Source organism: Crinia signifera, chromosome 3 (assembly GCF_055691185.1).
Source record: "Crinia signifera chromosome 3, ASM5569118v1, whole genome shotgun sequence".
In the NCBI taxonomy this organism is placed as follows: Eukaryota; Metazoa; Chordata; class Amphibia; order Anura; family Myobatrachidae; genus Crinia; species Crinia signifera.
In genome coordinates this window covers 104,010,624-104,026,122 of record NC_139219.1, presented here as the reverse complement: position 1 = coordinate 104,026,122, position 15,499 = coordinate 104,010,624, and the positions used below count along the sequence as shown (strand labels likewise).

The following is a 15,499-nucleotide window of genomic DNA, read 5'->3' as shown; positions in this document are numbered from 1 at the left end:
ACATATTGTAATTTGTACACTTTACAATGTTCATTTCCTATGTGGCAACTCTATTACTTAATAATGGCTCATTACCGATTTTGAAAGCAGGATAATTTACACAAGATATAGCACTTAAGCTATATGGGATTATGGTGGGCTGTTTATATGAAGATTTGTTCACATTAGGGGGGGCAGTGGTATGATGAATATCACCTTAAAAAGGTGATAATTTTTACCACTGGAATTGCTTAAAATCTAATTTAACAGGAAAGATTAAGCAACCTCAGTACTTATGGTACTGAGTAGTGAAGGGAGACAGAGATATGTTAGAAATATATCAAAACAGTCATTTAATAACCAGCTCAAAATCTAGCAATTTTTTGGGCTTTTGCATAAGTGGTGGAAGATCTAAATATTTTAATAATCCTTACAGTAGGTCATGTTGGTTCTTCTTCAGTCTATCATTGTATCTTAAGTATATGTATAAGGCAACTGTCTAAATGAAATTATTGTTATTAGAACATGTAAAATGTTGTAGTATAAGCATAGCAGACTACCTTTAAGACTTTCCTAAACAACCCTTAAATATCCCTTTGCCACTTGATAAATTGTACATTCGACAGCAATTAAAAATTCACCAAGGTACAATTACCATCTAACCAATCACTAATTGATTGTTTCCTGTTGTGCTTCATGTTTAACAAAATCCCAGTGTAAATTAACCTTAATTGCCCAGCCTCTGGACTTCTGGGAAGTAACCATCCTGAATGACTGCATGTGGTGGAGCTCCAAGGATATTTCACAGAACAGCATTTGCTTTCTGTGATTTGTTAAGAATACTCTTGGGATATAATACCCTTGTTAACATTTCGGATTCATCATTGCTGTTGTGTATAAGAATGCTTCAGAAACCCATGTGCAATGGATTTCAGCTGGATAAGACCTAGACATTATATATCAGTGACCTAAGTCATCAGCCTAGTTCTGGCCACATTGCCCAGTCCTGTATGTGCATATATATTGTGCTATAATTGCCTTTAGAGGAGATGCTTTCATCTTTTAAAATGCAATGAGTAACAAGTGTACATTTATTTACAGTGTTACTAAGATTATAAATTGTGCTCCTTTTTCCACTAAAGTTATTAGTATTCCCGCATGATACATGTTCGACTTCAGAATTAGGAAATATAATAAAATGATGCTTTTTTAGTTCACAGAACAAAATATATGCCGTATGTACAAGTATCAGTCATAATTGTGTACAATAATTGTTTTAATGCAATGCTAAGGACCTTGGGCATTGCATACCAGATGGTGGCATCCACTGCTGCTTTGACAATGTATTTACAGTACCATGCTTGTTTAAACAGGGCTCATAGTAGTATGCTGGTTAGCACTGCTAGTTCAAAGCAAAAGGGTTGATTCTAAATTCATGGTGGTAGAAATTTCTATAATAAATAGGTTCGCTTCCAGGAAATATGGATACAGACGTTTTACCCTGTGTTCTTGAGTTTATGTGTATGTTCTTGCAGACATGCTAAAATATAATGTATGATACAGGTAATATTGAAGGGTTAAACTAAATGAAAAAGGCGAGACATAGGTAAAAATGCAGACAGGAATTTTTAAAACAAGACAGTTTTGACTACTAGGCCTTGTACCGTGGCTATAATTTCAGATAAAAGTATAAGCTATATTACAGCAATGAAAATAAAAAATTGAACGCATGGACTTGCAACAGTACAGATTTCAATAACTAATTTTTATAGTGTGACTTTATATTACACTCACCTCCTATCATAGCTTCCAGGTCCATAAGGGAATTGCTGCCGCTGACTCAAGCCCATATTGGACATCACTCCTGGGGGAGTCTGGTTGTAGATATCCGGCATGTTGCTGTTAGGCATTTGGCCAGGAGGCATGAAAGGCTCATTGCTTCCAGGCACTAAAATAATAAAATGAGAAAAAGTGCAAATTAAGCATGTTTTTCCTTTTACCTTGAGAGAGAGATATCAATTGTCCATAAAGCCTTTTAATGACCAGGCTGAATCCATGTCAGCTAAATTATACAAGCCTCTGGCAAAGGACTGAAACATTACAAGAGATTGGCTGTAAAAATGTATAAGGCTACAAAACAGAATGAGGGTAAAATACAAGCATATTCCCGTACTTCAGAGGCCATGCTTTGTATAAATAAATCATAAAACAGTTTGAATTGATACAAACTTGCCTCACAAAAAGGCAACAATTAGTTTAATTGTCAATAACAATAATGTTTAGTCGTACAGTGGCTACTGATTTACCGGTCATATAACCTTAACTAGGACCGGTGAGCGATCTGGGTGTGTAATAGGTAATGCCCTTCCACAGCTACCGTAGCAGTGGCACCCTTCCCTTCCCTTCAGTGGTTGTGCCTCACTATCCTTTGCTCCTCAGAGTGGGAGTGTAATACTTGGCTTTATCAGCACAGCAAAGTGACGTACTCACAGTCTACTGAGAGACATGAATGAATAGCAGCTGATAAGTTCATGTTTTGGTGCTCTTGGCAACCTCCAAGCTGAGATGAAAGAATTGCTAGAAACATCCCAAAGTGCTGTGGTGATTTAATCACCAATAACTCATGCATGTGTAATTGGCTCAATATTTCAAAGAGATTACAGAGGAAATAAAGGCTAAAAAGAAACAACAAATAAACCCCAAAGATAGCAAGTTTGTGGAAGTAAAGTAACCACTGACTAATAGGGCTCAGAGGTGATCCGGCATGCCCCCATTTTCTTAAAATTTGCCATCAAAAACATAGAAATAGCATCCACCTCTGAATGAGCTCCTATGCTCCTGTTGTCAGAGTACTTTTCCATATGATTTTATGAGCTTTTACAGAAATGGAAACTCCATACGTCCCAATGAATACTACAGGTCAGCGCATACAGAAACTAGAAGCCGACATTTTCGTGTTTTATGCTTGAATCAATTTCAAGTTCATTCATTTGTTCATTCATGTGTAGATACTGATAGGCTACATTCTTGAATCTACAAAACAGCTTTTTTCACTATGAGCAGGTGATGGGTAAAAAAAACTAATATCCATACTTATAGTCAATAATAATAATGATATTAATAATAATACTGGCCTGTTCAGAAACAAAAGCTTGAATCATAAACAGAAATACAGACTGAATTACATATAAGAAATCCTACATATGTATAATTACACTACGTGTGCAAAATTTATTGGAACATAAAATGAATATGCGCAGCAACTTGGAACAAAATTCTAAACACTTTAAAGTTGATTATTATAGCATACAAAATTTCTTTCTTTAATGTCAGTAAAATCTGAACTAAACCAAAACAGCGGAGATGACAACAACTCTCTCAAATTTGATTCTGAGAATCTCACAAAGATCAGTTTTCTGAACATCCCGCCTCCGTCTCAGCTTCAGAACATGATGAAAAGATGTGGAGTAATTCAAGTACAAAATTTTGATTGTTGCACCTCAAGTAAATTAGGAAATCTGTGTTCTCAATCAGCACTTGCTGATTACATGCTCATACTTCCTATCAAATGTTATAACTTTGATTAAACCAGCATTTTAGGCTCAAGTAGGTTGGGTAATTTCTTTCATATCATTAAAATTAATCTGTTCTGTATTGTGAACCTCCCCCCCACCAAAATTACAGTTTAGTCTGGGATGCATGTAAAGCTTGTATACATTTTCTAACATTGAATCCAAAAGTACTATAAAACATAAAACAAGTCTGTTATATGAAATATGAATTGGCTACTCATGGGAGAATAAAAAAGACCACATTTTTTAATGTTGCAATAATGCAAATATTATTTATCATTTTGATAAAAATGTGGGTTTACTAAACAATTGATATTTAATCAAAAGCACTACAGTATACAGTTTTTTTTTTTACACACAAAAATATTTAAACACCTCAATCGCAGTAGAATTTTACAGGGCAGAATCAGCCTAAGTACAAGAAAACATGCACCAGCCACACACTTAGAAGTGTTAGCAAGCAATGGATATTTAGGAATTACGAGACTGATATTCTTATGTACACGGGCCTACTGTGCTATACAATGAATCTATCATTATTAAATTATTGCCCTCAGGACTGGCAGCTGATACTACTTTTCTGTAGTCCACTATAACACTTTCAGATTTCTAAGGAACCGCCGCATTTTTACTACTAGAGACTATAAGGAACTCCCTATCTTCCCTTTCACAAGAGGCACTGTAAAAACAATAATATAAAACCCAGATCTTCTGCAATCCATTGTATGCCTTTCTTTAGAAAAACAAAAATTGCTTAGTTTCAAAAAGTGATATTTTAAAAAATTGTTCTCTTTTGGTACGTAGAAAAAAAACCAAAGACCATACCTTTTCTCATACCACTGAATGGGTCTTTGTTAGGCTCATATGGCATCCGGCCCATCAGGTCTGGTACATTCATCCCTTGTTGGTAGGGAGCATTAGGGGTCATAGAATTGCGCTTCGGAAAACCTGAATCATCAGAGAATGGATCGTGTACACTCACTGCACTGTTCCTATCAAACACAAAAATTGTTCAAGTAGGTAGAAGAACAATTTGTGAGGTGCTGCAAGTGGAGACCATTTTTAATGTGGAATAAATATCCAAATGGACTTTTTCATGCACAAAGGCCTTTGTACAGGTCACAAAGTCATGTCAACTTTTCAAATTTCACTGTAAGTGATCGCTAACAATTAAAAATTATTAGCAGCTTGTTAATGTTACAAGTGGTATTGCTGCAACTGGTAGATATGGGGCTGATTTAGACTTGAGTTTAATAGATGCTCATTTGCATATACACAAACATTTGTACGACTGCATTTGGATTTTACATGCATCTTAGTTTAAGTGCTATCTTAAATCTAGAATATGAATGCGTCTAAAGCAAATATAAGACGATGATAATACTCATCTGGAAATCCATTTAGATGGAGAATGTATTCTTAGTAAGGAATGTTTTTCAAAGGTATGTGTAACCAAAAATATTACAAAATATAAATAGGCTTAACATAAGTCTGCATACCACCAATGTAGTATGAACCCCAAACTGGTCGATAAATGCAGTTCAGCATATCACCATAATGTGCATGCATAGTGCAAAGAGTTTAGCAGAAGGCATAATAATACTGCAATGCTAAATCACCCTCAGAGTTTAGACCTGTACAATGTTGTTGTCAATGAAATGCACATACCTGCCACCTGTCATTGGTTGCATTTGACCATGTGGTGTTGAGGCAGGCGTTGGGGGCTTTAGATCACCTGGCATCTCAGCCATTGAATTACTACCAGTGGATTGGGGAGTGTGTGGCCCTTGGAGAGATCCAGAGTTGGCTAAATATAAAACACAGAAAATGTCCTCTTATAGAACATACACCCAAACAAATTGTATTCAGTGTATTCACCACAAAACCTTCACTGAAATAAATAAATTAAAAAAACAACAACGAATTCTGCATAAAATCAGAATTTAACTGAATAAACAATACTGGCCCGTGTGCAACTAAAAAAATAACATACATTGTGTCTAATTAAATAAAAACTATGTTGTATTTCCAGCCAAATTGAGCAAGATGGAGCCGAAGCTTGTACCCTCTCTGCTGTGAGTCCAGCATTGTTAGGGCATTCCCTACACATTATTACAGGTTGAGTATCCCTTATTTAAATATCCCTTATCCAAATTATTCCGAAAACCATACATTCCAGAAATGTTAAAAAATATATATATTATTTGCTAAAAACTTACTGGGGACATTTGTAACAGCACTACTGAGGACCTGATATGTAACTGGCACTAAATATGTGCAAAATAATGATTGCTTGGCATTTAAATTCAGTGCTTGAGATCGTACACATTTTTTTTTCATATTATTAACCCCTTCCCGCCGCAGCATGTTTTTGCCTTCCTGACAGAGGCCTTTTTTTGGTACTTATGAGTTATCCGGGCGCCGGATTTCTAAATCGGGTCGGATCGGGCACATCGCATCGCATCGCATGCGACCATCGGATGCGATGCGATGCGATGCGATGACCCGATTTTTCCATAGGAATCAATGTTAAAATGGACAGAGTCCATTTTAACATGGAATTCAATGGGAAAAAGGGGTCCTTTTCATACCCCTACTATCCAAGTGGGCATGGAGTTGGATATAAACCTGTGGCGAGCGTAGCGAGCCACCGAGCCCGTAGCGTGGCGAGCGTAGCGAGCCCCGCGAGGGGACACAGAATACCGGCCCCTCGCGGGGCTCGCTTCGCTCGCCACGCTTCGGGCTCGGTGGCTCGCTACGCTCGCCACAGGTTTATATCCAACTCCATGCCCACTTGGATAGTAGGGGTATGAAGAGGACCCCTTTTTCCCATTGAATTCCATGTTAAAATGGACTCTGTCCATTTTAACATTGATTCCTATGGAAAAATCGGGTCATCGCATCCGATGGTCGCATGCGATGCGATGCGATATCGTATCGCATCTGATTGTATGCCTTAACTTAAGGCATACAATCAAAAAATCGGGCGCCCGGATAACTCATAAGTACCCTTTTTTTCAAATCTGACATGTATCACTTAAGTGGGGATAACTTTTTTTTGCTTTTACTTATCCCAGTGATTTTGAGATTGTTTTCCCGTGACACATTGTACTTTAAATTAGTGGTAAATTTTGGTCGATACAATTTTTTTTTTTTGTGAAAAATACCAAAATGTCGTAAAAAAATGGAACATTTTGCTATTTGCAAAATGTTACATTTTCTGCTTGTGAGACAAATAATCATGACCACTCAAAATAGTTAATAACTAACAAAGACCATATCTATACTTTATTAAAAAATCATTATTTTAACCTCCTTTAATTTTTTTGGAAACTAGAAGGCAGCAGCGTATAATTTTTACACATCACACATTTTAACGCTGTTTTTGGCTGTTCATGTTTGAACAGCCAATCACAGCGATCGCCCATGACGGGGGGCATAGCTGCCCTCCCTGGGCAATGAGGGAGGATGTCTGCTGTCAGGGACAGCAGACATCATCCCTCTGTCACCGCGTCTCTGGACGCGGTGGCACTTTAAAGTCATGACGTATATATACCTCATGTGTCGGGAAGTACATCCCGGCCATGACGTATATATACGTCAAATGTCGGGAAGGGGTTAAACCTTGTTTTATACACAAATAAAAATATATTTGTGTGTATTTCATGTGGTTGATGTGTTTATACAGCATAAATGCAAGATACTTCAAAATATATAATTGAAATATAAAAATATTTTGAAATATGGAATGATCCGTTATCCAAAATTCCATGTTGGACAAGGGATAACCAACCTGTATTTACTAGTAACAGTTATTTATATAGTGCACACATATTCTGCAGTGCTTAACAGAGAATATGTGAACATTCAGTCCCTGCCCCATTGGAGCTTACAATTCCCTATCACATGTACACACATACATACAGACATTCTAGGCTTAATATTTGTTGGGAGCCAATTAACCTACTGGTATAATTTTGGATTGTGAGAGGAAACTGTAGTACCCGGAGTAAACCCATGCAAGCCAGGGAAGAACATACAAACTCTGCACAGTGCCATGGTGGGAATGAAACCCATGACCTCAGTGCTGTGAGGTAGTATTGCTAACCATTAAATCATCCGTGCTGCCCCATATAGAGAGCAGGTTTATGGATTTGCCCAATTTTGCAGAACTATACCTCAGCAGAGGACAGGATATTTTGCTACATTTTAGAATCAGGTGGGACACATCTGATCATGTTTGTGAAGTGCTCAAATATGTAGAAATCATCAACTCAGCAATAACATAAAGGAGCATTGTGTGCTACTGGCCAAGCACGTAACAATGTCACCATAGACAAGTTCTATATTCCACAAAAGTTGCCTTACAAAACAGACTACATTTGCAAAATACCTTTCACAGTTTTAGAAACAAGGCAAAACCCAATAAAAAAAAAAAAAAACTAAAACAAGTTAAATATTTATTAACACAAGCAGAAAAACAGTGATTATGTTCTGAATAAAATACTAACACTGTGCATTGCATCTTTGCATGAATTCAAATACAAATAGAAAGCAAAGTGTAGTCATGTGACATTGTCGGTGTGACTCAATAATCAGGAAGGTGCTGCTCCACACTGTCCCCTCCAAAATAAAAAGCTGACCACCCATTCACTGCAGTACATACAAGTTGCCAAGCACAGCAGACTTGAATGGGGAATAATCCACAACTTCTGTCGAACTAGAGAAAGCATTCAGATTGGGACTGTACCTCTGAAATCAAGCCAGATGCGGAAAACCTACGGACTTGAAGTCTTGACCATCTCCAAAATCTTGATATATTTATATTCATTTAACGGTGTTCTTAAGAATATGTTACTCTACGTTGGTGTAAACTGTTCACAGAACACTGCTACAGGTTTGTGTGTGCATGTACATGAGTAAACTAGATAGGCCAAGTGGTTTTTATTTGTCTACAATTTCTATGTACTCTAGAGTTCTTGTGTTTCAGAAGCAATATATCAAATAAACATTTTATTATTTTATATAGGGAAACAGCTTTCTACAGGCTAACCTCCATAGAAGCTATACTTGCTAAGTTGTAAAGAATTGAACTTCAGCATTTAGCATGCTGAGAGATGCTGGAGGATCCATAAAAAGTAGTGTTACATGCAATTTCCTGAAGCCTCCACAGTCCGATCATAAGGTGTACTTGCTCAATTCTTGGAAAAATCATAAAGGTCCTCAATCTTTCCATTTCCATATAGTTTTTTTTTTTTTTTTGTAACATTTGTTTATTGATTTTCTCATATAGAGTTTCTCACTGTATTCTGATGGATTTCATATTATTTGGAAATAGATATATAACACAATGCTATATGAATAAACAGTAACAGCTGGTTCTGAGATAACTGCAGATGTCTTGTGATGGCACTTCCGGATGATCAAATATTGGAGTGCAGGTGATAGGCTGCATCTGGCTCAAGTTATTTTTGGTGTCATGCAACAAGCCACAAAAGAATGGTCAGGAGTGCAAGTGCTAAGTGTCTGTCCTGGCCTGCAGTGACTTCTCCTGTTCTTCCCGCCTGCACTGTCTGGTGTCTCCAAACTCCGGCTGCATAAAGCTCTCTGGTAAGAGAGGGCTGGTTTACCTGGATGGACTCCCTTAGTTGCGTGGGTTTGTTGCCTGGGGGTAGGGGTAGCTCATAATTAATGTGGTCATGGTAGGGGTTTCAGTTATATATTTATTTTTTGGGAAAGTGATCTGGCTCCTACACTTTCATCACCTGGCTCCTAAAATGTCAAGCCCTGACCTAGCTACATACATTCTTATTCTATTCTGGGACTTCACTAACTAGTAATGTTAGAAAAGTTATAATATGGTTCACTGATAAGAAAAAGGAGATCATATCCTATTTAAAGAAAAAGGAGATGCATCTCCTACTGTACATAGTGTTACCATACCTTACCGGGTGCCGGACGGGGTCCCGACACATACTGTAGGATCCTGACAGTCGGGATTCCGACTGTTAAAACACAGACAGACGGATTCCCGACGGCCACCATCTATTCTCCCTCGTGGGGGTCCACAACCCCCATAGAGGGAGAATAGAATAAGTGGCAAGCGTAGCGAGCCACCGTGCCCGCAGCATGGCGAGCGCAGCAAGCCCGCAAGGGGCTTTGTTGCTCTCACCATGCTGTCTGAGTCCGGCTAGTTGGGATCCTGACGTCGGGCTAATGACTGTCGGGAACCCCACTATCGGAACCCTATACCACACCCACCTTACCATACCTATAAACCGAAACATGAATGATCCAGCTTATGTGGCTGATAACAACCAGTTGAAATGTAGGCTTGAAGTTAGCCTGCCACAGAACATGTATAACTCATGATGGTCCTGGTTTCAAAGAATAGTATGGGAAGCATTCTTATATTATACAAGTATATGTAAATATAATGCTTATTTAATTGAAAGTCTATAAAATAATTATTGTGAATGTTTATATTAAATCACCTAATAGTGGTATACAAACATGTGACTTGACATTACAACACATGCACACATTAGTCTCCCAAAAAATCATTCAAACTTGATTACCGGTTAAAACATATTTGTTGGAGGAATGGTGCCCATAATTAATAATTCTATATTAACATGTAGAACAAAGTGCTAATATTCTGTAGTCCAAAAATTTGAAATCCTTTAATAGTGCTCATAAAAACGTGCAAATAGCGATGGTCACTTAATGAAGTGTAAGTCCACTCACCCTTTTTTGCACATACTGCTGTGGAATTGTCCACTTTTGGTCTAATGAACAGCATAAAGATGCAAGTCTTTTGTCTCAAATGCTGAAGCAGGACCATCAGCTCCTCTCCAACACATTTAATTTTAAATGGCTTCGGCAGTGATGTATATTTTTGACATTTTAGTACAATAGCGAATTATATCATACAGATGATGCACTGGAATTTTTACTACATACATTCTTACAAGTATAACATTACTCATTATGTCTTATTTAACAGAATTAAATTGGTCTTAAAGCAGACCTTTACTCCTAGCACAGAAGTAAATCATATATGCCAATGCATTTAGACTCCAGAGGGTTTGCAGCCATCACAGACAGCTGTTAGAATTAGGAGAACGATTTTGCAATACATGTGGGCAGGTCTAGCCTAATTGTCTATGTGCAACGATTCATGTCCTTATTATTATTATTATTATTATTATTATTATTATTATTATTATAATTTTACTTATAAAGGGGCCACAAGTGTTTCACAGCACCATACAAAGGAACAGTACAGGGAGACAAAACTTAACATTACAGTAAATGAATAACAAAAATAGAGTACAGGTAAAATGAATGCCACAACTCAATACACATTACAGCTTAAATGTAAGTAGTGAGCACTTGATCAACATACTACTACGGGCTGGTGGACGAAGATGGTCACTGATTGTTTGAGTATGGGAGAGCTGTGAGTGAAATGTGAAGAGAAGAGAGCTTTGACAACAGGAGGGAAGAGGGCCCTGCTCTGAAGAGTTTACAATCTAGTAGTAAGGGGATACAGACAGACTACATGAGGTAAGTAGGTGGGAGCTGGCTTGATAGCAGGATGTAAGCAGGCACAGATGGTGAAGGTGTTTGGCAGGGGTCAGAGGATCAGCCTCAGGGCTAAGTTATGCAGCAGAAGGGTATTCTTTTATGAATAAATGAGTTTTCAGTTCCTGTTTGAAGCTTTGCAAAGCTGGGGATAGTCTAATTGAGCAGCACGGGGTGCAGCAGGAGCAAAGTACTGAACTCTGACATGGGAAGCAGTGATCACATTGGTGTGAATAGTGTGATGCAACTATGGGCAAGCTGTGACAAGATGACACCTATGAAAACAGCTACGTATACTTGTAGACCTACTCACTGGACGGCAGCTCTACAAAGTCAGCAAGTATGCATTAGATGGCTAGACTGGTATACAGGAAATAGAACATTATTGTCACAATATTAACTAATATCATGACATTTTACTCAAATAAATATACTTTAATGGAGTTGGCCCCCCTTATAGCTTTCACTCTTCTCGGAAGGCTTTCCACACGAAATTGGAGTGTTTCTGTGAGAAATTAGGCCTGTAGAGCATTTATGAGATCAGGCACTGATGTTGGACGAGAAAGCATGAATCACCATTTCTTTGTAGTTCATCCGATATGTGTTACATGGGGTAGAGGTCAGGACTCAGTGCAGCCAAGTTCACTAAAACCATGTATTTATACTCCTTGCTTTGTGCACTGGGACACAGTCATGTTGCAATCCACAAAGTTGGAAGCATAGCATTGTTCAAAATGTCTTGTTTCCCTAGCCTAAACCTGGAAAAACAACCCCATACCATTATCCCTCCTCCATTAAACTTCAAAGTTGGCATAATGCAGTCAGGCAGGCAATGGTCTCCTGACATCTGCTAAAAACCACTCTCCCATCTGACTGCCAAACAGAGAAGCATGAATTGTCTTTACAGAGAACACGTTTCCACTGCTCCACAGTCCAGTGCCAGTGTGCTTTCCACCACTCCATCTGACATTTGGCATTGGACTTGGTGATGTGAGGCTTGCATGCCACTGCTCGGCCATGGAAAACCATTCATTTACGCTGCTGCTACACAGTTTTTTGTGCTTACATGATTGCCAGTGGAATATTGGAAACTCTTCAGCTATGAAATCAGTAGAACGTTATGAAATTTACGCAACATGCACCTTGGCAGTCACTAAAACCTGAATTCAATATTTAACTAGCGTGGACAAAAATGTGTGTGTATTCACTTTCAGAGGTTGAGCTGGAAGGACCATTGTTTGAGTTTCATTGTAAAACCCTCTGACTATTTTGAAGCATCACTATTTGTGAATTTAATCTAACATTATGCGTACTTGTTTTAAAATGAAATCCTTAAAAATTCTTACTTATATTCCAGATGTATGGACAAATTCTTTTTCGAGATATATATATATATATATATATATATATATATATATATAAAAAAAATATATATATATATATATATAATATATATACATATACAGTTATGAGAAAACATTGGAAACATTTTAGCTTGTAATTATGATCAGTGTCTGACATAATTGAGATTACCAATGAGGAAGTCCTGTTAGACGAAATGCATTGGATTCAAGCTATTGGATACATATCCATTTTATACTGTGAATTTATTTATCAATTATGAATTAATTTTATGACTATTAAATTAATTGATGTTTTAATTGAGTTTACTATAGTTAAAAACTGTATAGAAACTAGATTGTTGCGCTAATGAATTGTGAACCAGGGTTATCACTGGCATATAACACAATGGGGCAGATGTATTAATCTGCCTATAACGTTTGGCAAATAACGAGTCCCGCTTCTCCAGCATAATGTGGAGAAGCGGGCAAACGTTATAGGCAGATGTATTAAGCATATAAGAAGAGCCGTTATCCCCAGCGTGAACGGCTCTCCTTATCGGCTCTAGCCCTGAGCTGGCGAAGCGGCCGGGGTGAATTAACGCCTTGAAGGCTGTTAATACATCGCCCCGGCCGTTAATCCCTGGGGGGGATTGCAGGGGACAGCGCCGCCGAGCGTAACTCGGCGGGCTGTCACTAGCGCACGTTAGGTGCGCTAGTGATACATTAGGGAAATCGCAATCCCCCCAGTTAACCAGGGTTAAGTGCATTTTTGCACTTAACGCTGGTTCATACATCTACCCCAATCACTGTTAAATGGAGGTGGATCCAACACAAAATAAAATAATATAAATTAAATAATAAAACTTGAATATCAAAATTGTCAATAATATTTGATGCATCGAAGAAAGTATTATAAATACATAAAGCTCCCCATGTAAGAAAATCCACATCAGAAATACAGGAAATAATTATTTCCTGAAACAAAAGTGCATGAATGAATCACCGCAATTACCTCTCCTATTTGAAAAGGTGCTTAGCGCTGGTGACTGTAATGGCAATGTGGGAGGTCAGAAGCTGTGGTCCTCTTTTATTTGGAGAGGATCAGATCAATAGAATCCTGTACATCTGAACAGATACCTGTGTACTGAACATAATACCACTCACAGTGGATGGAGGGGGGGATAGCGCTTCCACGACTTAGTATCCGCTTGATCAGATCATGATAGTTAGTTACCCCGCTCGCTATCATTGCGGCTGGCTTACCAGGGGATGTCCCCCTCCTGCTGGCCATTCGATCGGTCTGTTGTTGTGGTTACACCACTCGCTGTCACTGTGGCTGGCTCACCAGGGGATGCCATTCGGATGGGCTGTTGCTGTGGGCAGCAGGCACACCGTAGGCTCTGGTAAATGTACAATTAGACGTCAGGCACACTGCCGGCTCCAGGTAAATGTGCAATTAGACAGCACATAGTATGATATGGCGACTGGTGTTGTTGACTACTCTAACCGCAACAATATATGTGGGGTAGATTCCAAGTGATTCAGTCAATCTCCAACTAGGGGGTCCTTAAAACTGACGCATTTCGCCCAGCATAGGGCTTTATCAAAGCCTTTGGTTTTTTTAAGTAAAATAATCTATTGGTATTACTTTTTTATATAATTAGTAATTCTTTGTACTTACTGAACACCTCATCTTTCACATTATCCTTGTAAAATGTAAATGCTCTTGTCGTATTGTTAATTGCGGTCCTTACTTTTTTGTCCAACCATGATGGCTTTATTTTATGCTGCTTACTTAGGGATAGCTTCAATTTGGTTAATGCAGCTATTAACCAAAAATATTAATTTTAAGTTGGAATTCCAGTCCAATTTGTTAAGCCCTGTGGTGTCCACAATCTAACTGGACTCCATGCCACCCACCTGCTCACAGAGATGTGCTAAAAGGGGTCAAAGGGCCTGATTCTGGTTCACTCGCAAAAGGAAAATCATTCTTTAATGGACAAAACCATGTGCACTGCAGGTGATTTATTTTTACAATGCTATATAGATATCAGTTTGAAATACAACCCCGGCCCAAATCTAACTCTAGTCTCTCCACATACTACATCTGTTTCACCTGCAGTGGACATGTTTTTGTCTATTAAATAATGAGTTTGTTTTTGCGATTGAACCAGAGTCAGGCCCAAAGTGTGAGCAACATGATGGTACTGCATGGGGCACTTCATATATATATATAAAAACAATGGTTACAGATGATTAAGTTGGAAATGCCGTATGCACTACACATATTAAGATACCTTTATCATTTGTCCTTACCCAGCCAATGCTGTACAACTCTATTTACCTATTAAGATTTATGGAATTTATTTATTCACAGTGTGATAAAATCTAGATGCAATCCAACAAATGATATTAGATATTTACCAAAGCAGGAACAGAAATGCATGATGCAATCCTTCACAACTGTACTGTGTATGATACACTATGTAAACCTTCTGCCAGTACTTCCAAATACATGTTATAAAGTAAACAAAGGAAGGTTATGATAGGTTAAGTGTATTGCATTTTTCAGACTGTGCAGGCAGACACCATGCTGGGAAGATAATTTACACAGCATGAACCTACTGGCCTAATTCTAGCAGAGGTGGGGAGATGGGGTGGGGTGGGAGGAAATTGTGAGAGCATGAAGACGTCACTCATTCAGCTATGAGCAGAGGTCAGAGTGAGGACGTCTTTGTTTACAAATGCAGGGAAATCCATTCACCCCCACTCCCCTTTTTCCTCTAGGGATTCCCTGTTGGCTTCTTGACAGATTTTGTGATGTCACCTGTCAGCTAATAGAAAATTCAGCCAGGCGCAAGCCAGCAAAGATGGATGGGATTGTGATAGCAGACTTACTAATTATGACTGGGTTTCTCAGCTGAGCTTACAGTAGAATTGATTCTTTTTTTTTCCATAAGCTTTTCTCTCTGTGTGAAATGTGCTTTCCTGACCAAGCGTACAGCTGCCAAAGACTAA

At 38.3% G+C, this 15,499-nt stretch overlaps 1 protein-coding gene and 1 long non-coding RNA gene across 13 annotated transcripts in view; one reads left to right on the top strand and one right to left on the bottom strand.

Moving 5' to 3' along the window:
• The window catches only part of ARID1B (AT-rich interaction domain 1B), a 434,060-nt gene that overhangs the window by 32,340 nt on the left and 386,221 nt on the right, over positions 1-15,499 (bottom strand). For 10 of the 12 annotated variants that reach the window (XM_083176326.1, XM_083176327.1, XM_083176330.1 and 7 more), the window contains 3 exons: positions 5,220-5,358; positions 4,377-4,543; positions 1,774-1,927 (listed from right to left, as the gene is read on the bottom strand). In XM_083176326.1, coding sequence (XP_083032452.1) covers positions 1,774-1,927; positions 4,377-4,543; positions 5,220-5,358 — 460 coding nt within the window. The remainder of the gene's footprint in view (positions 1-1,773; positions 1,928-4,376; positions 4,544-5,219; positions 5,359-15,499) is intronic. The other 2 variants (XM_083176328.1, XM_083176335.1) reach the window with 2 other exon arrangements.
• The window catches only part of LOC146063702 (uncharacterized), a 118,066-nt gene that overhangs the window by 100,452 nt on the left and 2,115 nt on the right, over positions 1-15,499 (top strand). The gene's annotated exons all lie outside the window — the stretch shown is intronic.